Here is a 23,645-nt window from a genome sequence, read left to right as displayed (position 1 = left end):
TCTACTACATCATTATATTTGGCAATTCAACACCCGGATCTACGCGCACAGTATTTAGAAGACTTTGGTTGTTAACATTAACACACGAAACATGAACGTATGCAAAACAATAAATACTTTTCAACAACAGTTTTCCGTTTTCGTTCAAAGTAAGGGACACGGTGGTAATTCTATGGTAATGCATTCCTTGCCGCCTAACACCACACACTCGTGTTAACTAACATTTACAGTAGCCTTTCGCCTTGTTTCTAAACACCCTATAACACTCAACCGACGGCCCTTCGCACACTGTTAACAATGAGTTTCGATCTCGTTGCGTGCGTTTAGGAAAGTAATATTGGATTTGGGTTTCGCCAAGGCGCACTCTCTTCGCCGGCTTCACGGTTACTCCTCAGAACGAAAAATCTACAAAATAGACCAAGGCATTGCTGAGCCCAGCCCGCAGTTAATCACATCTTGGGTGCCAAGTGTGGGGCGTCTTCAAGTGTTTCCCTACTGCTGCCTTGACCCAATTCACCTGCCGATTTCTCCTACTCGGTGCGTGCGGTATCATTTTCCATGTCGCGATGTTACCGTTGTTTTGACCGCCACTCCTCCCTCTGGATTATATACACCCAACTCTAAATACTTTCAGAAAGCACCAACCACCACTAACAACATCAGATACCAGCCACAACAATACCTTTCTTCTTCTTCACCCCATCGGTCCTTTTCACTGGAACAGGAGACTCTTTCAGAGTCGGTACTGTCGCTTCCTTTCCAGCTTTCTCTTCAGGACCGAACGGCCCTTTTCAGCACCAGTTCGTCGGTGCTCTCGGTAAGTGAAAGAATAAAAGTTGGCACGTAAAGAAGACAACTGTCGAAAGCACTTAAACATGACGCTATACCTAAAACCGAGCAAAACAACAAAAAGTACACCACTAAACCGTGGGTAGTTCGGGTTTCTCTCTACCACAGGTCCTTCCAATGATACTACCGTGTACTTCTAACAATAACAATTACTTAGAGAACATCGAGGGACGCCGACTCAATTGTCCTCCTCCTCGCTGTGGCTGCTGAGAACCTGCTCCTGCCACCAGTCGTGTACCTCGTAGATCATGTTCGTGTGCGAGTGGCCAAACTTTCCACCACCGCCTGTGGCCTGTGGCCCGAACAGCTGATGCGGCTGGCCCTGCTGCTGTTGCTGCTGTAGATAGTGGTGCGAGTGGGGCGAATGGTCGCCAGGACCTCCACCGCCACCACCGTGGCCATGGCTGAAGCTGCTGTGGTGATAGTGCAAATGCTGTTGCTGGTGCTGCTGGTGTTGCTTCTTCTTGGCCAGATACCGATCCTTATCGCTCTTGGCCTGCATCGGATCGGATAGGGTGGGCGCGAGAAACTTGCGCCCACTGCTCGACCCAGTCGAGTCGGACCGGTTCAGCACAGTTTGGGATGTTTTCTTACGATTCTTTGCATTATTTTCCGCATCCTTCACCAACTGGTCGGTGCCGGTGACCGCGTGGCCACCGGTGATCCCGATAGGATCGATCGAATCGCTTCGTTCTCTGCTCGTGTCTTCCGACTGCTTCGACGGCTGACTGGGGCTGGTGGCCTGCGACTGCTGTTGGGACTGCAGGGCCGGCGACAGAGGCGACGATGCCTGAGACGAAACCTGTTGCGCCTGTGTGCCGGTCGCGGATTGCTGTTGCTGTTGCACTGGGATCGGTTGCTGCTGCTGCTGCTGTTGCAGCGGTGGCTGCGTGGTGGCGGACGAACTTTGCTGCTGCTGCTGTTGCTGCTTCTGATCGTTCGTTGCCCGCAGCCCCGCAATCAGCGAGTTTTGTTGTTTCTAGAAATGGTGTAACCGCCTTCAGCAACGCGTTGATACTTGCTGATACTGTTCCCCAGACAGGCTACACTTACCGCCACGTTGTTGGCACGGATCTTCTTCAGGCAGCCCTCGAGCCACGTACGTATCGTTTGCTTTGCCACTTCTTCTTCGATAATATATTCGAACTCCTCGCGGGCCAGCAGTTCCTCCAGCTGCAGTGCCTTCCGGATGTCCACCGAGCGGTAGGACAGCATGCTGCAAGATCGGGACTCACGTAAATCACACGGCCCAACATGATGGTCCGCCGCCGTCCGATACTCACTTGATTACATCGTGGAACGTTACGTCCTCGCCGTTGTGTAGCTTGTCCAGCTCGTAGCACATATACTTGAACAGCAGACGATCCTTCTGTGGGTCACATTCAAGGCGCCCCTTCAGCAGGCGCAGAATAAACTTGACGCGCCGCACCGGGATGACGCCGCGCTGGTGGATGTCCACGATGTTCCACGTGTTCTGGAAGTTGCGAATGTCGGCGTACGACAGCAGGGCGTCCTCTTCGTTCGAGTAGAACAGTGAAAAGTTCTCCATGATAATAGCTGCCAACGAGAGAGATTGGAGTCAGTAGGGGGGCTGTTGCGGCAGGTGGCGCAACGCGATCCTTTACCGACTAGCAGGTTCAGTACGATGTAAGTGATGATAACGTAAAAGGTGCAGAAGTAGATCAGGCTGGCGGTGAAGTTGCCACAGTCCGTTTCCCAGTAGTTGGCGGCCGGCGTACAGTACGGTGGCTGCACCATGCAGTCGTGCATGATCTTGTTCCAATCCTCACCGGTGACGATGCGGAATAGCATCGCCACGCCTGTTACCGGTGAACCGAAGTTTGCCCGCCTGCCCGTGGCCCAGATCGGATTTGGCGGGTTGCGGAGTCGCACCGTTCGTGTTGAGGGGGGTTTTGCGGAGGGGCCAAAAGTGTGCAGAGGGAAAAAATTAATGTGCTCGACAGTGGGTGGAGGGGGAAAAGCAGGAACGGTTGGCATGGCCGTTGGCCGATCGCCATTCGATTGAAAAGCACGAAAAGCATCGATTGGAAAGTAAAGTACGAACGGGCAAAGTAAAAGAATAGAAACGAAGAACCAATAACGGAACAGTGGGGTCATTTGGGGGGGCGCGCAGGAATCAAATAGAGCAGTGCACGGAGAACGCACCGCATCGCACGGGGAAGGCAGAGCAGGGGAAGAGAAGAAAAATTTCGATAAATTAGCATGGCCGAGGACAGGGAAACGTAACGCAAGTGGAAAAGAAATAGAGAAGGAAACAAGTGGACAATAAGAACGTAGAAAAAACTTGATTTTAAACGTTTTCCGTTTAGAAAGGTTACGCTAATGGTGTACAAGTGGGTGGTTGCACATGGTTACACATACACACAGACACAAGCACATACGGAACAAATAGCAGACTCAGCCGATCCGATCCAGTCGGAAGAGCCGGGCCAGGATAGCGGTCCATGGGAAGACCAAACACGACAAAACTCAGAAAAAAACGCGCGTAGCGATAGGTAACGTGTAGTTGGGAAAACGGAACACGTTCAAGGTACGTTTGTTCCACTAAGAGCTAAAAAGGGGGGTTTAGAGGGCATCGAATGCGGGGTCGACTAAAGAACAGTGATAGCAAAACCGGCGCACAGAGGCAGTGTGAAAGGGTGTACTAGTGCGATGCGAATGATTGTGACGTGAACGAATGAGGGGGGGCTAAGGTGTGCTCAATGAACAATCAAGGGACGGTGCAGCGGATCGAGGACTCAGAGCAGGCAGCAGTGAGTAGCATGAATGCAACAACAGATGAACGGTTACTTTAAACAAACCAAACAAATGCATGTTAAATTGAACAGTTAGCACTGATGAGATATGTACGAGTATACCAGAGAGAAAGAGAGACAAAAACCGAACCAGACCAACGGACAACGGTCAAACTGCGAATGCATGATGTGTAAGTAAGGTAGTACAACCCTCAAACGATGGTACCGCGCAAAGCTGAGACTGGCAGAATTGGCAGCAGGCCAATCCTGTGTGATCCCGTGAGAACCGGGGCAGGACGAGTGATGCCCTCCCGCCAATTCCTTTAAGCTTCAGCTTTGCCCCCATACCGTCCTGCGGAGTGGGAAGCTGATGACCTTCTCGGGGACAGTACTTTACCTACACATCGTGCAGTCGGAAGAAGGAAGAGAGTCGGAAATCGCAAACGCGATCAACACTGGAGCAACAATAGTTGTTGTTTAACAAAGCAAAGCCGCGTTTGGCAACACTCTAGCATACAGACACCAAAATACATTGTAACGGGAGCGCGGGGACAGCATTTCTCTCCGCGGTTCCTTTTCGTGCGTAGTTTGGCTGCGGGCCAATGAAATCCCGGTACCCGTAGCGCCAACCAGCACCGGTCGGTCAGCAGTCAGATTACCCCTTCAAATGCCTGGAGAGAAATGCTGGCGCAATGCGTAAAGGAAACTTGAAGGAAGGCTTCAAACGTAACGTCGTCAAAAAAATGGGACAAACGAATTCACAATCTAAAGCACTGGTAAAGAGAAACATGTTGTACGAACGGTTTCCGGAGCACGAGAAAGCAGTCGAACGTTACCTTTGCGGACGAACACGACAGACTGAGTTGGGAGGGACCGCTCGTCGCTCGTCTCCGAGCGGTCCCTCGAGTCTCTCGAGGCCACGGCTCACACGGCTATGAACGCTAAACTCAACGGTAAATTTGGCTCATTGCGACCCGGCGGCAGGGTGCAGTGCAGCAACATGTACAAAACGATAAACCGCATCATCCCCGGCGATGACTCGGGAATGACTGGATGGATGATGGATGGACTGGGTGGGCCGTAAAACATAAAGGTTCCACCACAAAACGGAACGGAACTGAACACGAACGAACGAACACGACAGTCGGCGACAGTGAACATGAAACGGCGTGTGCAAGGTAGCCGGCGGCACCGCCTCACCCGACCGGGACAGGGCAAATGCTGAACGAATGGCGCCGAATGGTGAGGACCCTCCGGCCGGAGGGGGCCCCTCGAAGCCCGGCAGCACACCCGCCGTCGATCAGGTCTGGGAGCGCGCCCGAGATTCGTTCAGCATTTGTCGCGTGCTGCGCTAGGGAGCACGGGGACTTCCGCCGGGTCCGGATGGCGCTCAGTCCGGGGGTACCGGCCAGGACCCGCCATCGCGCGCTCTTGTGCCGCAGACTAGCTTGGCGTGCCTAGCTGAAAGCCACGATCGGAACGGGAGGACACTGAAGAAGGGGGTTCGGGGATCGTGTGTGGGTGGGGGGTGTGTGGTCGCTAGGATGAGATCGGAGGTGCGCGACAGGCGCTCTAGTCCGTTGCCACCGTGAACGTGTGCTTAACGTGGCTAGGGGGGGGATTATTTTGATTGGATTTTATTGGGCAGCCGCAACAGAGCTGAATTGAACTGGAGCTCCACGCTCCCGCCATTTTGGTCTACCCGCAACGGAACAGAAAATCTCTACAACGGCTCAGACCTCAGACTGGACGCCCGCTAGCCGCAGGCGTCTCCGGTACTTACCGCCCGATCCCTTCGCCGTACTTGACCGTGCCGAACAGGATGGTGCCGGCGAGGGCGTAGAAGAACACCAGTAGAAACATGCCGAAGATGATGAAGAACGACTTGCACACCGACACACCGACGGTAAGCATTAACATTTTCAAGGTCGTATGCTTGCCAGTTATTGTGAAAAATCGCAATATGACAACCATAAAACCAATGAAATATGATAAATCGCTCTGTGAACGATAGAGAGAAAGAGAGTGCGAGAGAGACGGAGAAATAGTACGGAACGGGTGGGAAGCAGCGGGCCAGTATGCCGGGACCTACTCGCAGTGTAGTCTGTAGGAATATCCACACGACACCGGCGACCGTCACCAGCAGATCGTAGCGGTTCCGGCGCGACTGCCAATATCCGCGGGGCGTGAAGGCAATGTTCTTCATCACAACCTCGATGACGAACACAAACGTGAGGAAGGTGCTAACGATGACCAACCGTTCGGTGTGCACCTCGTCTTTAGTCCACTGTGGAAGAGATCACGAGAGAGAGGTTAGATGAGCGAGCACGATGTCGGAAGGATGTCCCCGGAGTTTTACGCACCGTGATCGAGAGAAGCATACTGTTCACCAGGACCACCACGGCGATGCACCGCTTGAAGGCAATGTGCTGCGTGATGTCGTAGACGAACGCACGGAACTTGCGTCCATCGGGCCGTGGCGGCAAATGGAGCGGTTGGGCGATCTTCAGCCGCTTCTTCAGGTCACACCAGCGCCGCTGGTCGACGGTCAGCAGGGCGGTACCCTTGTTCTCCGAGTAGTTCGCAATCACGACACCGACGAACAGGGTCAATCCGATCATGCACCCGAGGAAGATGTACACGTGGATGTAGATCGCGTGGACGGGCCCGAGCGCCTTGATCAGCACGTCGCGCACATCGATCCAGCCCTTGTACGAGAGGACCTCGAACAGGGCCAGCATCGCGTCGCCGATGTTGTCAAAGTTGAAGCGCCGCGGGTTGGCCCAAACGCGCGGCACCAGCATCGACGGGTACGACTCGTTGACGCCCGGTGTCAGCTTCATCTTGGTCACGAACACCCGGCGCATGAAGACGCCGACGCAGTCCTCGCGCTTCTGGATGGTGGGATCGTTGCAGCGGGCCAGCCGGCCACCGTACAGCTGCACGCCGTAGCTGGCGAAGACGAACATTAGCAGAATGAGCAGCGTCGAGACGAGCAGGATCTCCTTGAAGCCACGGCACAGCTCGTACACGACCTTGCGCATGTGCGGGACGAGTGTGAAGATTCGCAGTGGCCGCAGGCAGCGCAGGATCATGAGCAGCTGGGCCGACGAGTTGCTCGGCACTTGCCGTGGCATCCAGATGAGGAAGCTTGACGAGACGACGTAGATGAACACGTCCAGCACGGACGCCACGTCCTTAATGTAGGCCTTCGGGGTGAAGAATAGGCCGTCGGCCAGTATCTTCAGGGCCAGCTCGAGGCTCATGAAGATCACGAACGCGTACTCGGCCACCTGCAGCGAGACGTGCTCCATCACCCGGTACTGCGGTGTCTCGAACATCATCGAGACACACGACAGTGTCGTGACGCAGATCATCACCCAGTCAAGGTACGTTACCAGTCCGAGGAAGTTGCTGCAAAGAAAAGACAAGGATTAACCTCGATCAACGTTAGACACCTCGAGCAGAAGTCCCAAAAACTTCGACAAACGCGGCGAACTTACTGCATGCTTTTGTACTGCACTTTGCGCTCCTTCCCGGTGAGCGGGTCCTTCAGCCGGGCGTCGTACCGGCCGTGCACGATCCGCTGGCAGATCTTCCGGAAGCGACTTTCGCGCGGCACCGCAAACAGTGGCGTGTCGAAGAACGGGTGATTCTCGCGCAGGTCCTCCTCCCGCTGGTTCCGGCGCATCTCCGCCTGCTGGCGCTTCGCCTGCAGTATCTTGATGTCGAGGTCGTGCGGCCGGGCCCGGGACGACGTGACCCGGCTGGCCGCCCCGATGTCCCCGTTCTCCATCAGGTGTTCGTACGTTTGCTTCAGCTTGATCGAGCCGCTGCGCACCGAGCGGCGGATCGAGCGGGAGCCAAACTTCTTCTGGTCCACGCGCCACGGTTTCGTCTGCGTGATCGTGCCCTGCGGCTTCAGGCCCGCCTTCGTGCCGGCGACCGGCAACATCGAAGAGTCGCCCAACATCAGGCGCTGGTTGTTGGAATCGTTAATGATGTGCGTGATGGCCAGCTTGCGCAGATCGCTGCCCACCATGCACACCTTGGCCGTCTTGTTCATCACGTTGATCGGCCGGTGCTTCTTGTAGGCGATGCGCGAATCCCAGCATTCCGGCATCGGCCGCTGGTACCCCTCCAGGTCCTCCGGTTCCATCTCGAGCACGAACTGCTTCATGAACGATTCGCGCACCTTCGGCAGCGTGAAGTCGTTCGGTATCTTGTGCAGGATCGCCATTTGGGGCGAGTCGGGGAACTTCTCAAAGATCCGCAACCGGAACGGGAGCGTCTCCTTGATCTCGGCGCTCTGCTCGCGGAACTTGAGCTGCTTCAGTTTCTTGATATCCTCGTCCAACTCCAGGTTGTCCAGGATGACGGCCACGAACAAGCTCAGCACGATCTGAATTGGCAAACGGAATTGGCATTAGACATTTGGCAGGGGTAGGCCCGAACTGAGGGCGCCCCCGGGAATTGAGAACTCACCAGTGTCACGAACAGGTGGTACAGGATAAAGTACACCGCGACCAGGGGCGTGAGCGTTTTGCTCGTCCGGATCATCGTCTCGTCCATCACCTCGACCCATGCTTCCTGCGTGAGAATCTGGAACATGGACATGAACGCGTCCGGGAAACTCTCGAACTTGGTGTAGTCACACAGGAAGCAGAACAGTTGCATCGAGATGCTCGAACTGATGATCAGCAAGCACATGGTGAAGATAATGAGCGAGCCGAGTTTCTTGCCGGGGCCGAAGATTTTGTACACGAAACCCTCCAGCATCGGGGACGCTTTGATGAGGCGCACGACGCGCAACACCTGGAAGTAAGTGAAACCGCTCAGGTAGAGCGCCGGGATGACGTGCAGCGTGGTGCCGATCGCTAGCAGCAGTTCGAACTTGTGGATCGAGTGCTTGAAGTAGCTGCGCCACCCGAGACAGTAGATCTTGAACAGCGTTTCCAGGTCGAGGAAGAACGTGAAGGCGATCTCGATGTAGTAGTACTTCTCGTAGAACACTTGCCGCTGTCGGCCGTCGTGCTTGAAATGCATCGTCGCTGTGACGATCCCGTTCGCCAGCACGACCGTCATCACGAGCATGCGGAAGTAGGGTGACCGCAGGATCGTATGGCACGTTTCCGGCGCGATGCCGCCGTGCTTGTTGTCGTCGATCGTCACCAACTTCCAGCCACTGTCGTCGCCGGTGATGATCTGCGACGCGGTGCTGTTCTGGATGTGCCCCCTGACGCCCCACATCTGCTGAAACTGCACGCGGATCTCGTTGAACGTTTCGGTGATCACGGCGATGAACACGTTCTTCACCAGCCACGCTAGGAAGAAGATCATCGTGCTGAAGTAGAAGGCGGCCCGCCAGGCCGGCAGCGAGTCGATCGCCCGGTACATGATGAACACCCAGCCCTCCTGCGAAGCCGCCTGGTACACGGTAAAGATGCTGGTCGCGATGTCCTCGAACCCGGTAAAGCCCATCGCGTAGTTGGTGAGGAAGTCCATCTTCATACACTTCATGCCGGTCGGGCACTGGTAGCCGGAGTTCGGGTCGAGCGAACAGAACGTGTCCGGGATGGCAAGCGAGTTGATCGTCAGGCTGGCCGGCTCGGTCGTGTTCAGCACGCAGTGGTTCTTCAGCTCGCCGAAGAACTGCACCCCGAGCAGGCCGTACAGGGACATGAAGAAGAGGAAGAACAGCGTCACGTTGTAGATCTGCTGGCTGGAACGCTTGAAGATCTGGTTGATGCGGCTCTTGGGCATCGAGAACTTCAGGAAGACGCGCAGGAAGCGGATCATGATGAGGGGCCGTGGTGCCCGCACCGTGCTCAGGTAGGAGAACTTTGGCACGATGCCCAGCATCTCGAACACTTGCAGGATCACCGACAGCCACAGGAACACCACCATCGAAGCGTCGAACTGGCACCAGTGATCCTTGAAGTAGGGCGCCTCACCCTGCGTGTGATGAAAGCGGAAAGCGCTGAGTGCTGAGTGGCCGGCAAAGCTCCCACCCCAAGTGTCCCCGTGATACTTACCCTGATGGCGCCCCGGATGTGAATTTTGGCAATCATCTCCGAGGTGAAGAGCAGCGTGGCGACCGTGTCGCAACAGAAGGTACAGTACTGCAGGAATGGGTAGCGCTCGAATGTTTTCGGCGTGTTCAGCGACACGGACGTGAGTGATATCAGGGCGCAGAGGCGCATCAACCGGCGAACCCATAGCTGGAGAGGCGATTGGAAACAAATGAACGGATGGCCCGGTTAGTACTCGCTTCTCACTACGACCCAGGGCCCGGGCTACTGGGGGGGCGCATCGATTTGGGAAAAACTTTTTTTTTACGATTTATGGTGCCGGTATCATGGTGCCATGCAAATGTACGCGTTAGTGCCAGCGAGCAATGTAGATGGTAATGCGCATCGATCGACCATTACCGACCGTGGTTTATGTCCGGTGCGATCGGTGCGCACATTCGCAGCGTACATCAACGTGAAAAGTGAACGTATACTACTTTGGGGCAATTGTGCCCTGGAAAGGGAAGGGTGGCTGGTTATAGTTAATCGGTTAATCCGAGCTCCAAGGGTTTCTATTTTGGAACCTTTGACTGTTGGAGTCAAAAGCGGCAATATGCTTAATAAGGCTTGAGTGTGCTGACAGCGGACTACGAGTAAAATATGAAACATGCAAAATAACAAAAAAATTGATTGAATCGTGAGAGGACACTAATTTGCGAGAGCACCACCGTGGTGTCTTCTTAGTTCGATTTTGATCTTTTTATTCAATCGACCGCACCGAAATGGAATCTCTTGAGAAGCTTTCTTCATTAGACGTAAACCATTGATCAACATGCAAAGAAGTGATGGATAGGAAATTTTGAAAACTTCAAACGTTATAACCATCTCTTCCTAAGTTCCTAAAGATATTAGTTTGCCGGAAACAAGATCACCAACAAGTGGCCTCCCCTTACTGTACAAAATATATATTTATTGTTTTCGCGAGTAAGTAAGTTTTCCTTAAATAAACGGAACAAGTCGAATGTCGAGTTAATCTCATCTCCTTAGCGTCTAACCTTCAAAATTACGTAACACTCATTTCGGGTGGAGGTACGAAGGACCATGCGCCTCCATCGGAACATTAATTAACTAGTTTTTGCGCCGGAAACATTCCGACGTCCATCAATAATGAGTGGGTTCACAGTACCATTCCAATGACTTGCTCCGAGTAAACGATTAAATTATATTCGAGTTCCTTCGGTAACTCTAGGCGGAGCATAAGATTCAATCGAAAAACCGAACGATAGAAATTACACATTCAAATATTATTTTTATCTTTAATTCTACTTGAAACTGTCTTACTTTTCAAAAATTATTGGAATCAAAAATCAATCTTGGCGCATTGCAAAGCGAACGCCGCTACAAATTACCGAGCGCCTCCATCGGGAAAAAATGATACATTTTTTCGAGGCATCCGTCAACGCACAAACCATTCCCGAGCGCCATGCTCGTTAGACCGGTTCGCTTATCAGTGCGGAACGAGATACGGGACGCAGTGCGTTCGAGTTTCTTATCGGACGGAAGCAGGGCACGGAACGGAACCAGGGTATGTTTGCGTCTATTTCCTGGTCACACCTGCTATGCGGAGAGAAAACGAACGACGACGCTTCGTGGACGCGGCCACTAACCAATGGTTGGTAAAAAAAAAGATCCGAATGAAAGCAGTAGAGGTGCGACTCGGCCGAATCGAACTGATTAATCGATTACCGGGAAGGCGAAACGGAAACCGACGCCGACTTGATGGCGTGAACAGTGAGCGCCAGGCCGCACAGAGTGGAAAATAAATTTTGCGACTGCGAACCATAACTCGGCAACGCCACGTTATTGTTACAGGAAACAAAAAGTGACGTTAAACGTAGGGAGTTGTGATTAGTTTGGTTCTCATTTATCATTTTGGGTTTTTTCCGCATGTGAACCCAACAAAGTAGACGTATTCTAGGCAACGTAGTAGGCAACGTATTCTGAACTAGCCAAGTCGTGAAATTTGCGTCACAATTTTGCCTTTGCCATGGAATGACCCACATGGCAAAGTTAAGAATCAAAGTCAAATTCCGAAGCAAAAATACCAGAATAAAAAAGGAAAAATAGTAGCGTTAAGCTTAATGATCAAAGAGCCAACGAAAATGGTGAGAATTCCAACGACAAATACCTTCGCTGCAACACGCATCGGGGTCATTGAGGATGGATTTAGTGTCGAGAGAGCTTTTGTTCTATCGGCTTTCGTACATTCCACGGGGCGAACTTAGCGGTTCGGGAGTGTTGAACTGGAGCTGTGGCGGGAAGAAGGGCGGACGCACTAGTTCGGATGGGAGTGAGTCGGAATGGGTGGCGTAAAACATCAACAACAGTAAACGACAACGAGCGGAACGGAATTAGTGGCAAAACGACGAGTAATACAGCGGAGGGCATCCAACAAACTGTACAACTAAAAATAGGAACACTTATGCGATCGACCGGACCAGTTAGAGGTACAGGTGTGTGTTTGTGTGTAACAGTTTAAATAATTCCCGCTCTAAACCGGTCACGTGGAGTTGTAATGATAGAACCACGCCGGTCACGTTTCCGTTTCCTATCCCTTTCCCGGTTCCAACCCTAATTAAGTACCTTGTTGACCCACTCGATGTCGGCGCTTTCGTTGAGCGACTCTTCCGGTCCGTAGTCCGCCAGCACGGGTTCGCCCTTGATGCTCTGCTTTCGACCGAGCATGTTGCTACTCTTTTTTTTCTTCTTCGACGCGCTGGTCGTACCGCCCGATGCGGTCGTCGCCGTCGCCGCCGTTGTGGCCGTTGCGATGTGACCTGGTGGCGATCACTTATCACACGGAATCACGGTGTGATTCCGGCAGAGGGATTCGTTTTCACTGAACCACTCCCGATGGACGACGTTCAAGATGGCGGATGGCGGATGGCGTACGGTGCAGATTCCGGCAGCTACCACACCCAACGGACGTCGAACGCTGACAGCATCTCCGGTGCGCCCGTAGCAAATTGCCTAATGTCTAGCCTTACCCACGGCACGGTCTGAACGAACCACGATTTTGATAGACACCACAGCGCGCTTCTCAAGCATAGGCCCGGCCCGTCACGAACTCTCATCTTTCGACGGCGCTGGACCACTTTATCGATCGATTCCGGGATGTGATTTCGCAATCGCCATCTTGGGCACAACTGCGGCCCACGCGGGATGCTTTCGTTGCGCGATCACGACAAACCCGCACGGAGTTACACCCTCCTCGGTTCGCACTTGTGGTGCGGGTTATTGTCGAAACAAAATGATTGGTTGGAAAAATTGATGGAAATGAACACAGAAAACTGAAGTACCGAGCACAGGAGATGATGGCGACCCCAGTAACGAGAGCGAGCGCCAACCCAACCGAGCCGACGGGGCCACGGCGATGGCAGATTCTGCACTGATGACTTCACGACGCTCTGCCGAATTGGTTAGGTGCTGCTGCTGACGAGAGCGGGCGCAAATGCGTGCAAAAAAGGCCAACTCTTGTCTGGGCCTTCCGTTGGTCTTGCTCTCCGGAAACGCGCTGGCGTGCTCTCGCCGTACGCTTGTGCGCAGTATCGGTCAGCGTTGTTTATGTGGAAAGCTGTTCCACGGTATCTGGGAAGTGGGAAGCGATGTGTTGAATAGATTTCAATGGAGGAAGTATTATTTATAGAGTTTGCATACCGGAGGAACGACGTCACACATCCATCCTGCTGGACGACAAAGTATAATCGCCCAACGGAACTGGAATACCAACGAACGGTTGCAGGACAACGGCGTTTCCTTCGTATTTACCTTTCTTTCGACCACCTGACGCGCATCGTCCTGGCAGAACCGCGACACGACGTCGGAACAAGAGCAACAGGTTTGTTTACAAACGTTGACATTTTCCGATTGGACGACGAAAGCCGGTGAGAACACAAAGACTCTCCGATGTTAAGACCCCAGTCAGCTGATCAAAACTTGTTTACTAACAGCTGTTACTTGCAAGTTTCGTTGATGCGCTAAGTCTCTCGTTGCTATGGGTTGTTACTATGGTTTCGCAACCCTGACTACTTGTAACTGTAACCGGAAGCCGTACCAACAGCTTGCAACAAAAATAAAACATCGGATCACTGTTTGGGTTTCAATAGTGATAATGATTTCCCTCACAAAGTGTTTCCAATCGCCCAATGCTTGCATGCTTAGGTTTCCATCGCCACCATAGCCATTCCATACTGAATAGCCATGACTCAAAAAAAAATCATTCACTATGGATTAAATGAAATCTAAATATAATGTAACCGTACCGTAACCGTACGTAACTTCGGCTTCGGATTGCAAATACTCTATGAGGGAAATCACCTAACGTTAGGTCTGATAAATGGCATTTAGTAAGCAAAACTAACTTTGTAAACAAAGTTTCTTTGCATTACTATTCATTGATATGGTTGAGTAACACTGCTGCCTTGTATTTCTGTTGAATTCATTTTCTTGAATGATTATTTTAAATACTGTTATCATACACATTTTACCTTTAGCTGTTTTTATTTCGGCGAAAGAGCGGTAAGAACTCGTAACTTTAACTCGGCATCAATATTTACAAAAACCGGCTAGATTCATACACTCCGCACTGGCGCCCTCTAGGTCTCAGGTTCTCTAGCAGCGTGTAAAGAACCTATTGTGCGAAAAATGCAGGAGAAAACTGACAATTTGGGCTTGTACTAAATTGATTCAAACATGACACGAAGGCGGTTTTGCACTTGCAAATCATCGAATAAAGTGATGAAATTATTAAATAATGAGTGAAGTAAAAAGGAAATGATGGAAAGAGCAAATTCGATGAGAATTTGTTAGTGTCTCAATAGGCGCGCTACGCCACGTAATCCTCATAATCGTATGTGAAAGTTTTAGAACTATAGACAAGTTACGCTACACCAGAGAGAGAAAAAGAAGAGTAAGCCATACAAGAAGTGGCGTGCAAAGCGCGGCGTGTTCAAAGTTTACGATTCGCTCCATGTGTCAAATGCTCATAAATGAAACCCGTGAATGGCAGAATAAAGCAGTTTGCGAAAAGTGACCGGAACGCTTCGACCACGTTGTAACCTATTTGACCTCGGTAACGTGCTGCGTTTACCTTTGTACGTAACTGAACCAGAAGTGGTTGTTTCGCGTGCCGATCCCGGATCAAGAACGAACACTTTTCGCATTTCTTAGCTAAAACAAGGTCAGTTTCTGCAAACCGAGCAGATCCTAGGAGGATCAAGAACAGGTGGCGGAAAACATTGGACAGTATTTCTTACAATTGTTTTTCGACTTTATACTAGACAAACATGGCACCTAACGCAGCAGTACCAAAGGCGCAGCCAGAATCCGCCGCAACCGGCATCAATGCCATTTTGCTTGGCCCGCCCGGATCTGGCAAAGGGACACAGGTATGCTCACCAAGCTGACCTTGACGGAGCGACGTCAAACTCGTGGCGGTTGAAACTGTTGGCGAGGGAAAGTGACATTACATAATCAGTGTTCCCGGGCTCCAGCTGATTAGATTACTATCAGATAACGTCGGACGGGGGATGGTTTCGTTTGAACGCCTTTTTGGTCACATGGAAGGTGGCAACCGACATATGCTTCTCTGTGCGTGAACTGTAATCTGCCTCCCGGTAGCAAGTAGTGCTTGAAGGCGAATGGGTTAGCTTTGGACAATCCCCGGGGATTGTGATTAAGCGCACTGTTTTGCCGCTGAGCAAAGGGCAGGCAGGCAGAGCTCGTCACATGCTGTTTCCGAGATAGAGCTCTGTCTAAAATTAACTTGCGAATTTTTGTTTCTGTTTTTTTTCCTTTTTTCCCTGTAAAAGGCGCCACTGTTGAAGGAGAAGTACTGCGTGTGCCACCTATCGACGGGTGATATGCTAAGGGCAGAAATAGCCTCCGGATCGAAGTTGGGTGCTCAACTGAAAAAGGTTATGGACGAGGGCAAACTAGTGTCGGACGAGCTCGTAGTAGACATGATTGACTCGAATCTGGACAAGCCGCACTGTCGGAACGGGTTTCTGCTCGACGGCTTCCCGCGTACGGTGGTGCAAGCGGAAAAGCTGGACGTTCTACTCGAAAAGCGCAACACCGGTCTCGATGCGGTGATCGAATTTGGCATTGACGATAGTCTGCTCGTGCGACGCATTACCGGACGGCTGATCCACCAGTCAAGCGGCCGGTCATACCATGAAGAGTTCGCACCTCCAAAGGTGCCGATGCGTGATGACGTTACGGGAGAACCGCTAATGCGACGAAGTGATGACAATGTGGGCGCATTGGTTAAGCGACTCGACGCTTACCACCAACAGACGAAACCGCTCGTTGACTACTACGCGCCACGTGGTCTGCATTTCCGCGTAGATGCTGCCAAAGGAGCATCCGATGTGTTCGCAAACATCGACGGTATCTTCACCAGGCAGCGCGCACAACGGGTGGGCCTATAATTCAGACACATAAGACAGCGCACACAGACAAGCAGACAACCTTCTATCTACCTGTTTTTGTTTTTTTAAATAATGTTTTACCTTCTGAGTAGCGAACTCGATCATCCTCAAGCTAGGCGAAACTATATGGCATCAGTGCATCTCTGCCCAGCATCCTAGAAAACTGCCCTTTTCTATGCAAAATTTGCTGAGTCGAGATGTAATGGGGATTCCGTTTGCCCTGTAAGTTCCACTCAGACAAATTTGAGCGAATTAAATATTTTCAAATGCCACATAAGTGTAACGTGCAAATAAGATGGTAATAGATATTTGAATGTTCAATCTAGCAATATAATAACAAACACATATGGAACATTGAACACATGGTAATGGTTCATCAATTAATCCGCACTCGCTTAGTGTGTTGAAATGACGATCCTCGCGATAAATTAGTTAAATACTGTGGTAAGTAGTAACATGTAGTTTGTATGTTGTAAGTCATTTGGCGGAACTTACGGAACCGTCCGTAAACAAAGATTGTGGGTATCTTTAAATTAATTTCTTTTATCTAGTTTATGCATTTTTTGTTAAATCGTTTTAAACGATTTATATTTTTCGTCTGGTTCCCAATTTTTCTCAAATTTCTTGAGTCCATGGAAAGTGAATGATCTATGATGGAAAAATAATATGAAGTTGTCATGGATGATTTTTTATTTAAATCCTCTCGGACTCGGAGCGCCAATTTAAATCACTCCCGTTACGTTTGTGCGCTTCGGCGACAGTCTGCTATGCGTCCGCCTATGCTTGGCAAACGTGCTGTGGTCTCGAAACGATTTTTCGCACATGGTACAGTCGTACGGTTTCTCGCCTGTGTGGATGCGCCGATGGGCCAGCATGACGCCCCGCTGCCGGAACCGCAAGTGGCAGATATCACACTCGTGCCGTTTTTCGTCGTTGTGCATCTGTCTGTGCCGGCGCATGCTGGTGTATTGCGTGAACCGTTGACTGCAAATCGAGCAAACGAAGCTTTTCTCGTTCGTATGCGTGTTTTCGTGACCCTGCAGGGCATTCGCGTTGTGTAGTAACTTTGCGCAGTAACGACACTTCCATATCTTGCCGTGGAACCGATCGCAGTGCGACTGGAGCGACCGTTCGGTGGCGAATGAACAATCGCACGTTTCGCATTGGTACAGCGTAAATCCCTCACCATGCTCCGACACACCGTGGGCGATTAGCTGGCCTTCCAATGTAAACTGCTTGTCGCACTGGGAACACTTCAGCTCATCCTCTTCCGGTAACAACGTACGGCTCTTGCGCTTTCGCTTCGGGGGCCGTTTCGTTTTCACCGCGATCTCTTCTTCACCCATAGGGTCCGGTTCTTCCGCCAAACTATCTACACTCATTTCATACCTTTCTTGTAAGTCGACAGATTCTACCCCGTGTTCTTCAAATTCAGAATGATCCCTTTTGACCGTAAGGTCGGAATCTTGTGACGTGCATTGAACTAGCTCGTACGAGTCATCGTGGTTCGGTTTATTATTCGTCACCACTTCGAAGAATTCGTACTCTTCACTGTTCGGGGAATCATTGCCTATCAACACGTCAAAGTTGGAATCGTCAGAACTTTCGACATTTCCGATGCTGTAATGCATCGAGTCACTTCCGGTAGGAGAGGGCGCAACGGTGAGTGGTTGCACTGCGCCATCGGCTTCAGTCGGCGGTTCTTCATTTGTTGTACTCTGAACCTCTGGCAACATGCGAGTTTGCAGTATATGTAGAGCTTGGGAACATTCATCTCCTACGTTGTCAAGATTCGCACTCTCATAAGTCCTACGGAGTAATTATTGTTAAGCATGAATAAACAAGGGAATGATGCAGGAAAAGAGATGCATTATTTACCTCAGCATACGGTGATACTTCTGGTTCTGCTGGGCGAACCAAACACGTATTTCTTTTGCAGTGCATATTTTCGACAAGCAGTCTTTACAGACGGTGGTCAGCATTTCCGTTAGGGAGATCTACGGCGAGCGTGGGTTAAGTATAGGATTTGAGAAATACGCATCGAAAGCTTACGTGCATATCGAACAACTCGTGAAGGGCATCACGGACGACGAACCCTTGGTGCGAGCTGAACACCGAAACCACATTACTGTGGTTCGTTTGTTGTAGACACGTCCGGCAGTACAGTTGCACCATTGCAGCAGGTAATTGAATAAGACTATTCGCAACCGGAACCCTAGCCAAGTTCGTCATGCAGAATGTTTGTTTACACACAAAATGAGTGCAGAAGCAGAAACCCAGCTGTCATAACAAAGGAGCCGCCTTTGACAGCCTTTCGCTGCAGAGCAGCCCATGCAGCAGAGCCAGGTGTTTTGAATCGCGTCCTTTATGTCTTGTTCCGACACGTAGCATAATACGCGTTTATAAAATTACCTTCAACGATTAGAAGAATGTAATTGAGATGAGGTTTCTTTCGCCTTATTGCTTGGAACCTTGAACTTACGCTCCGTCTTGCGATTGACCCGGGGAGAGTGACAGCGTCACGGGCGAGAGACAGGGAAAGCGATAATGCCAGCGGCGTAACCGATTAGCCTGGGACGCGGCGGAGAGAGCGAAAGGATTCACAACCTTTTTCCCAACCGGTGGCTTCGAATGAGAACGAGAGAGTGCGAGCGAGTGCCAAGTGCGAGAACAGAATGCATAAAGAAGACGCTCAACAACACGGGGCAGGAAGAAAAAAGAAGACCGTACGAAACTGAAAAGCCATCCTGTGCGGAAGTCAGAGGACGCGAATATCATCACCATTGTCCCGCTAGCCTGCGAGTCGTGAGCCGCCAAACGCAACGCACACACAAACACGCACGTACCGCCGTCGGGAAAGCAGTTAGGACAAAGGGCGGCAAGTCGCAAACACAGCAATCGCAATTCCCGTCCCCACACCGGAAGAAGGATCCGCTCGTCGTCATTTGGTGGGCTTTTCTTTTATTACCTCAATTGACCGATTGACTGGCGGCAGCTCAGGAACCTTGCTGGCGGAGCGTTCGTCGTGTGTCGTTGTGGTTCGTGCGTGAAAGAGTTTCCGCGGTCCTCGATTTGCGTGGCGCTGGTGTCTCGCAATTTTCGGTCTCATCGTCCCGTCCCGCTGACCCTCGCATTCCCGGGGTCAGTCCGTGTGCGCGTCTGTGTTGTGTGCTGTGTGTGTCGCCGTCGCGCCCTGCACCGTGCTACCGTTTTAGGTAGTTCCACTACGTTCGTTCGACACATCTGGGGCCCGGTTGCCCGGTGAGCGCCAAGGAAGGCCGGAAAATGAGTTCCACACTGAAAGTCACGTCTCCGTGGGGGGAAGCGACCGGTGAACAAGTGGCCCGACTACTGGGGTGCGAAGTTTTGCTGCTGGACGGTTCCGACAAGCTGGTCCGCAAGTACGACAGTCACCGGGTCACTGTGGTGTGCGGTTACGATCCACAGGGCATGACGCTTCGTTTGCTAAGCGAAGCGGAAGTGATTCCGAAAGGAAGCCGGCCCACGGAAGGGCGACAGCTTGAAGAGCTGCTCGTGAATGGTTCCAGCACGACGCACCTGCCGCGCGGCAACACCGCTCACCTACTCGTCGTGGGTGGGGAGGTGATCGTAATTCGGTTCGCTTCCCGCTCCGACTGCCAGCAGTTTCGGACGCTGCTGCAAAAGATCTCCGGCAAGGTGAGCTCGGTGTTTAACCTGCGCACCGAGGACTCGTCCGCCTCGCAGTATTTCCAGTTCTATGGCTACCTGTCGCAGCAGCAAAACATGATGCAGGACTTCGTGCGGACCAGCACCTATCAGCGGGCAATCTACAACAACGCACAGGACTTTCAGGGCAAGGTGGTGCTCGACGTCGGTGCCGGGTCTGGTGAGAGCGCAACGGAGGCGAACCGCGAGAAAGCTCGCTGCGTTTCACTGCTGACCATGGTTCATTTTCGATGCCTTTTTTCAGGAATTCTATCGTTCTTCGCGGTGCAGGCCGGTGCGGCCAAAGTGTACGCGGTGGAGGCAAGCAATATGGCACAGTACGCCCAGCAGCTGGTCAGTTCGAACAATCTGAGCGAGAAGATCATCGTGATCGCGGGCAAGATCGAGGAGATCGAGCTCCCGGAGCGGGTTGATGTAATCATCTCCGAGCCGATGGGCTACATGCTGTACAACGAGCGGATGCTCGAGACGTATCTGCACGGCAAGAAGTGGTTGAAGACGGACGGACGAATGTACCCGTCGCGCGGCGATCTGCATGTGGCCCCCTTTACGGACGAGGCACTCTACATGGAACAGTACAATAAGGCGAACTTTTGGATGCAGACCGAGTTCCACGGTGTGAACCTGGTGGCGCTGAGGGACGCCGCGATGAAGGAGTACTTCCGGCAGCCGATCGTCGACACGTTCGACATTCGGATCTGTATGTCGAAATCGGTGCGCCACACGACGAACTTTCTCACGGCGGACGAGAAAGATCTGCACCGAATTCAGCTCGACGTCGAGTTCCATGTGCTCGAAACGGGCACCTGCCACGGGTTGGCGTTTTGGTTCGATGTCGAGTTTGCCGGCAGCTGTTCGCAGATTTGGCTGTCGACGGCACCGACCGAACCGCTCACGCACTGGTACCAGGTGCGGTGCCTGCTGCAGACACCGATCTTCGTCAAACAGGGCCAGGTTCTGTCGGGGAAGGTGGTTCTGGCTGCTAACCAGCGCCAAAGCTACGACGTCGAGATCGACCTTAAGCTCGAGGGCACGATGATCACGTCTTCGAACACGCTCGATCTGAAGAATCCGTACTTCCGGTACACGGGAGCGCCCGTGCCTGCCCCGCCCGGTTCCAACACGACCTCCCCGAGCGAGGCGTACTGGAGCCAGCTGGACGCGCAGGGCGCACGGAATGCGGTCAATCTGGTAAACGGCATCACGGTGAACGGGCTCGGCGAGGTTGACATGTCCTCGACAATTATTAACACGAACCTGATGGCGATCGGCAATCAGCCCAACATACATCCCGGTCTCATATCGAGCACCGGCCGGCAACAACAGCAACAGCAGCAACAACAATCGCAGCAACAATCGAGCAACTCCGCGACGCAACAGCAACACCACCACCAACAGCAGCAACAATCGACGACCGCGCAGCAGCTCGCAATGACACCGCCGATCGGGTGTGCGGCCACCTCTACGCAGAACGTCGCCCAACACCAACTGATCGGTGGTGCCATCTCACCCTCGCTGTTCACCTCGCCGGCCCAGCAGCTGCTCAACAGCCAGCACCACCATCATCATCATCCCGGTCAACCGCTGCACGGCAATCAGTTCTACTAGGTTGGTAGACCGACGAACCACCGTTCCCTGTCCCGGTTTCCTTGAAGACGGCTTCCCTCCCCCAAGAAAAAGGACTTTCTTTTGTTCGAACCTTATGCGTACCTCTCGACTGTCAGAGAACCAAGGGCAGAAGAATCATCGTATCCGTCGGGCTAATTTAAGCGACGGAGTAATACGACTTTAAGGGTTTAGTATTTAATGTAGCTGAAGACAAGCCACTCCTTCCCACCCAGTTCCCAGTGCTGGGCAATTTATTTTGTGTCCATTTTAGTTTCGGTCTTGTACTTGTCCCCTTCAACATGAGATTAGCGAGAATCGAAGGCTTAGAGCGGTGGACAAGTCCCGCCCGTTTAAACACTCTCTAGCGATGTAGAAGTTTTTTTTATTTGTTCACAGAAGTGGAAGGTTTATCTCCTACTTGCGCCCTCGATGCGCCGACGGTCATCATGCGTTATTCCCTCCACAACCGCTCACCGGTCCTCACCTTAAGGATTCGGTTCGATGGTGAGGCCCACTTAGAGAAGAAGAAAACATTTTGCGTGGGCTGTGCGCTTTTGCTTTACAGCAACCCCTGCGCATCAGCTGAAACCTGCAGCTTAAATCCTCCAACCGCGCACAGCGGCATTATTGTAAAGAAGCATTTGTTTCGCTGTAACCCTTTCCCCTAGCGATTACTACATTAATAGTTATTATTATTTTTATTAAGTGCTGGAGGTGTAATAGAAAAGGAGGAAACTCTTACTTAAACTTGTGTACGACTTATTAATAAACCAAATTCTGACGACGACATCTCATCTGAACGCCATCGGACTCGCCAAGTATAATTTCGACGTACCTTTACTTTCGTCCGTCAGGGTTTTTTTTTTGTTTTCGTTTTGGCCAGTGCAGTTGCCCTCCTCAAAGGACCTTTCGACAGATGTGACAGCGTCGAACGTGACACGAATTGAAGATATTTTCGTCTCCTTTTCTTTCGCCCTCTTTTCGATTCGTTGCGCCACTCTAGGAGTACATTCGTGCCCAGGGCAGGAGTGAGATTTTCATCTAATCCAGACGCCAGCTCCTGGACAGGAACAACACTAATATCAAACGCATGCGGAACGGTAATGCATGCCGCACCATTCGCATGATGACGCAAGCGAAGCATGAAGACGGATTTTCGGACTACTTTGGGCTACAACAGCATTCGGTGCATGATCGAATAATCTACATTTTATGTTGCAAACCAATGGTTGTAAACATGCTATTTGCATTTAGGCTACTACGTTCTTTGCGTTTGAGTCAAACAATCAATTTGGGTAGTGTCAAATTCCACCTTAAGCTAGTTTCTTGAACGGACTCTGCAACACCTGCGAAGGCCGGCGAGGGTTGCGTTTGATTGGCCAATTTGCTGTGCGCTCTCTATACGAAACGAAGTGATCTTCCAGTAAGCTAGGATATTGTTGTGTGTCCGTGTTGTAGGATAGTGAGGGAGATGTGTGATTTGACGGCTTCGCAGACACCATTAGCTTCCCTCGGGAAAAGACTTAACCTAAGATAAGCAATTTTACCGTCGAAGCATCGGCGTAGAACGAACACTGTAAGCTTGTTGCCCAGCAGTCTGGAGCAAAAGAAGTGGAACTGTGCATAACGCGGTTCTGCTATCGAATTAGGGCACAAACATGTCGCAATCCAGCGAACGTTACACGTTGAGCCCTCAAGTTACGTTCACGAATCAGAGAGTACGTTGAGGGATACTAGACTACGATCCTCGCCGATCCTCAATAGCTGAATGGTTGAGTGTGTAGATGAATGTTCACTAGAAGTATTATTTACTAAATCCACGATGGTGCATAGGCCAGCGGAGCGAGAAAAGCGGATCCTAACAATGGACCTCGTGCAAGAATGTTGCACGAAGTCATGAGTAATCGAAATGCAGTTCGAAAACCTAATACCAGAAACAATGTAGGGCAATGCGATGGCAGGGTTGGTGAGTGAGAAAACATAAAAACTTAGCAGCGTACTAAACTCGAAACTAGTATTCCTTCAGCTCTCTCTCTCTCTCTCTCTCTCTCTCTTTCTCTATCTATTACTACTGCGAAGCCGCTGAAGGGTTGCGTGGCGTGAAAGTTCCACCGAATTCATTTTCTTTCACGATTTTCATCACCTTGCGTCAGTCATCAGGGAAGCAAACATGGCAATCGTGCGCCAGTCGGAATCAAATTTTGGAAAGAGAAATAAATTGG

General features: G+C 51.5%; 4 protein-coding genes across 4 annotated transcripts; 2 read left to right on the top strand and 2 right to left on the bottom strand.

Annotated features, from left to right (window-relative positions):
- LOC131208676 (sodium leak channel NALCN) lies at nt 1-12,375 on the bottom strand. Its single transcript, XM_058201492.1, has 11 exons — nt 12,260-12,375; nt 9,641-9,826; nt 8,091-9,560; nt 7,109-8,007; nt 5,969-7,019; nt 5,698-5,892; nt 5,389-5,606; nt 2,475-2,698; nt 2,133-2,406; nt 1,903-2,065; nt 1-1,828 (listed from the first exon to the last, which is right to left on the bottom strand). The coding sequence occupies exons 1-11, from the start codon at nt 12,359-12,361 to the stop codon at nt 1,028-1,030; spliced, it is 5,583 nt and encodes a 1,860-aa protein (XP_058057475.1). The 5' UTR covers nt 12,362-12,375; the 3' UTR covers nt 1-1,027.
- A 2,267-nt stretch (nt 12,376-14,642) lies between these two features.
- Nucleotides 14,643-16,460, top strand: LOC131209191 (adenylate kinase). Its single transcript, XM_058202195.1, has 3 exons — nt 14,643-14,855; nt 14,956-15,063; nt 15,487-16,460. Exons 2-3 carry the CDS (start codon nt 14,962-14,964, stop codon nt 16,105-16,107), a joined length of 723 nt encoding a protein of 240 aa, XP_058058178.1. The 5' UTR covers nt 14,643-14,855; nt 14,956-14,961; the 3' UTR covers nt 16,108-16,460.
- A 369-nt stretch (nt 16,461-16,829) lies between these two features.
- Nucleotides 16,830-18,340, bottom strand: LOC131207239 (zinc finger protein 567-like). The gene is made up of 3 exons (XM_058199848.1): nt 18,160-18,340; nt 17,986-18,104; nt 16,830-17,916 (listed from the first exon to the last, which is right to left on the bottom strand). Exons 1-3 carry the CDS (start codon nt 18,337-18,339, stop codon nt 16,830-16,832), a joined length of 1,386 nt encoding a protein of 461 aa, XP_058055831.1. The 5' UTR covers nt 18,340.
- Nucleotides 18,341-19,181: 841 nt separating this feature from the next.
- On the top strand, nt 19,182-22,173 carry LOC131212272 (histone-arginine methyltransferase CARMER). The gene is made up of 2 exons (XM_058206068.1): nt 19,182-19,975; nt 20,060-22,173. The coding sequence occupies exons 1-2, from the start codon at nt 19,393-19,395 to the stop codon at nt 21,421-21,423; spliced, it is 1,947 nt and encodes a 648-aa protein (XP_058062051.1). The 5' UTR covers nt 19,182-19,392; the 3' UTR covers nt 21,424-22,173.
- The last annotated feature ends 1,472 nt before the right edge of the window (nt 22,174-23,645 follow it).

The sequence above is a fragment of the Anopheles bellator genome, chromosome 2, assembly GCF_943735745.2.
Source record: "Anopheles bellator chromosome 2, idAnoBellAS_SP24_06.2, whole genome shotgun sequence".
NCBI lineage: Eukaryota > Metazoa > Arthropoda > Insecta > Diptera > Culicidae > Anopheles > Anopheles bellator.
This window is presented reverse-complemented; position numbering and strand designations above follow the sequence as displayed.

Excerpts from the sequence above, each read along its gene's own strand:
- LOC131209191 (XM_058202195.1), top strand. The coding sequence starts at position 14,962 with ATGGCACCTAACGCAGCAGTACCAAAGGCGCAGCCAGAATCCGCCGCA. Across the intron at positions 15,064-15,486 it reads GATCTGGCAAAGGGACACAG|GCGCCACTGTTGAAGGAGAA; the intron begins GTATGCTCACCA and ends TCCCTGTAAAAG.
- LOC131212272 (XM_058206068.1), top strand. The coding sequence starts at position 19,393 with ATGAGTTCCACACTGAAAGTCACGTCTCCGTGGGGGGAAGCGACCGGT. Across the intron at positions 19,976-20,059 it reads CGACGTCGGTGCCGGGTCTG|GAATTCTATCGTTCTTCGCG; the intron begins GTGAGAGCGCAA and ends GCCTTTTTTCAG.
- LOC131207239 (XM_058199848.1), bottom strand. The coding sequence starts at position 18,339 with ATGACGAACTTGGCTAGGGTTCCGGTTGCGAATAGTCTTATTCAATTA. Across the intron at positions 18,105-18,159 it reads ACGAGTTGTTCGATATGCAC|ATCTCCCTAACGGAAATGCT; the intron begins GTAAGCTTTCGA and ends CGCTCGCCGTAG. Across the intron at positions 17,917-17,985 it reads AAGTATCACCGTATGCTGAG|GACTTATGAGAGTGCGAATC; the intron begins GTAAATAATGCA and ends ATTACTCCGTAG.
- LOC131208676 (XM_058201492.1), bottom strand. The coding sequence starts at position 12,361 with ATGCTCGGTCGAAAGCAGAGCATCAAGGGCGAACCCGTGCTGGCGGAC. Across the intron at positions 7,020-7,108 it reads GTGCAGTACAAAAGCATGCA|CAACTTCCTCGGACTGGTAA; the intron begins GTAAGTTCGCCG and ends TTTTCTTTGCAG. Across the intron at positions 5,607-5,697 it reads TCCTACAGACTACACTGCGA|AGCGATTTATCATATTTCAT; the intron begins GTAGGTCCCGGC and ends TATCGTTCACAG.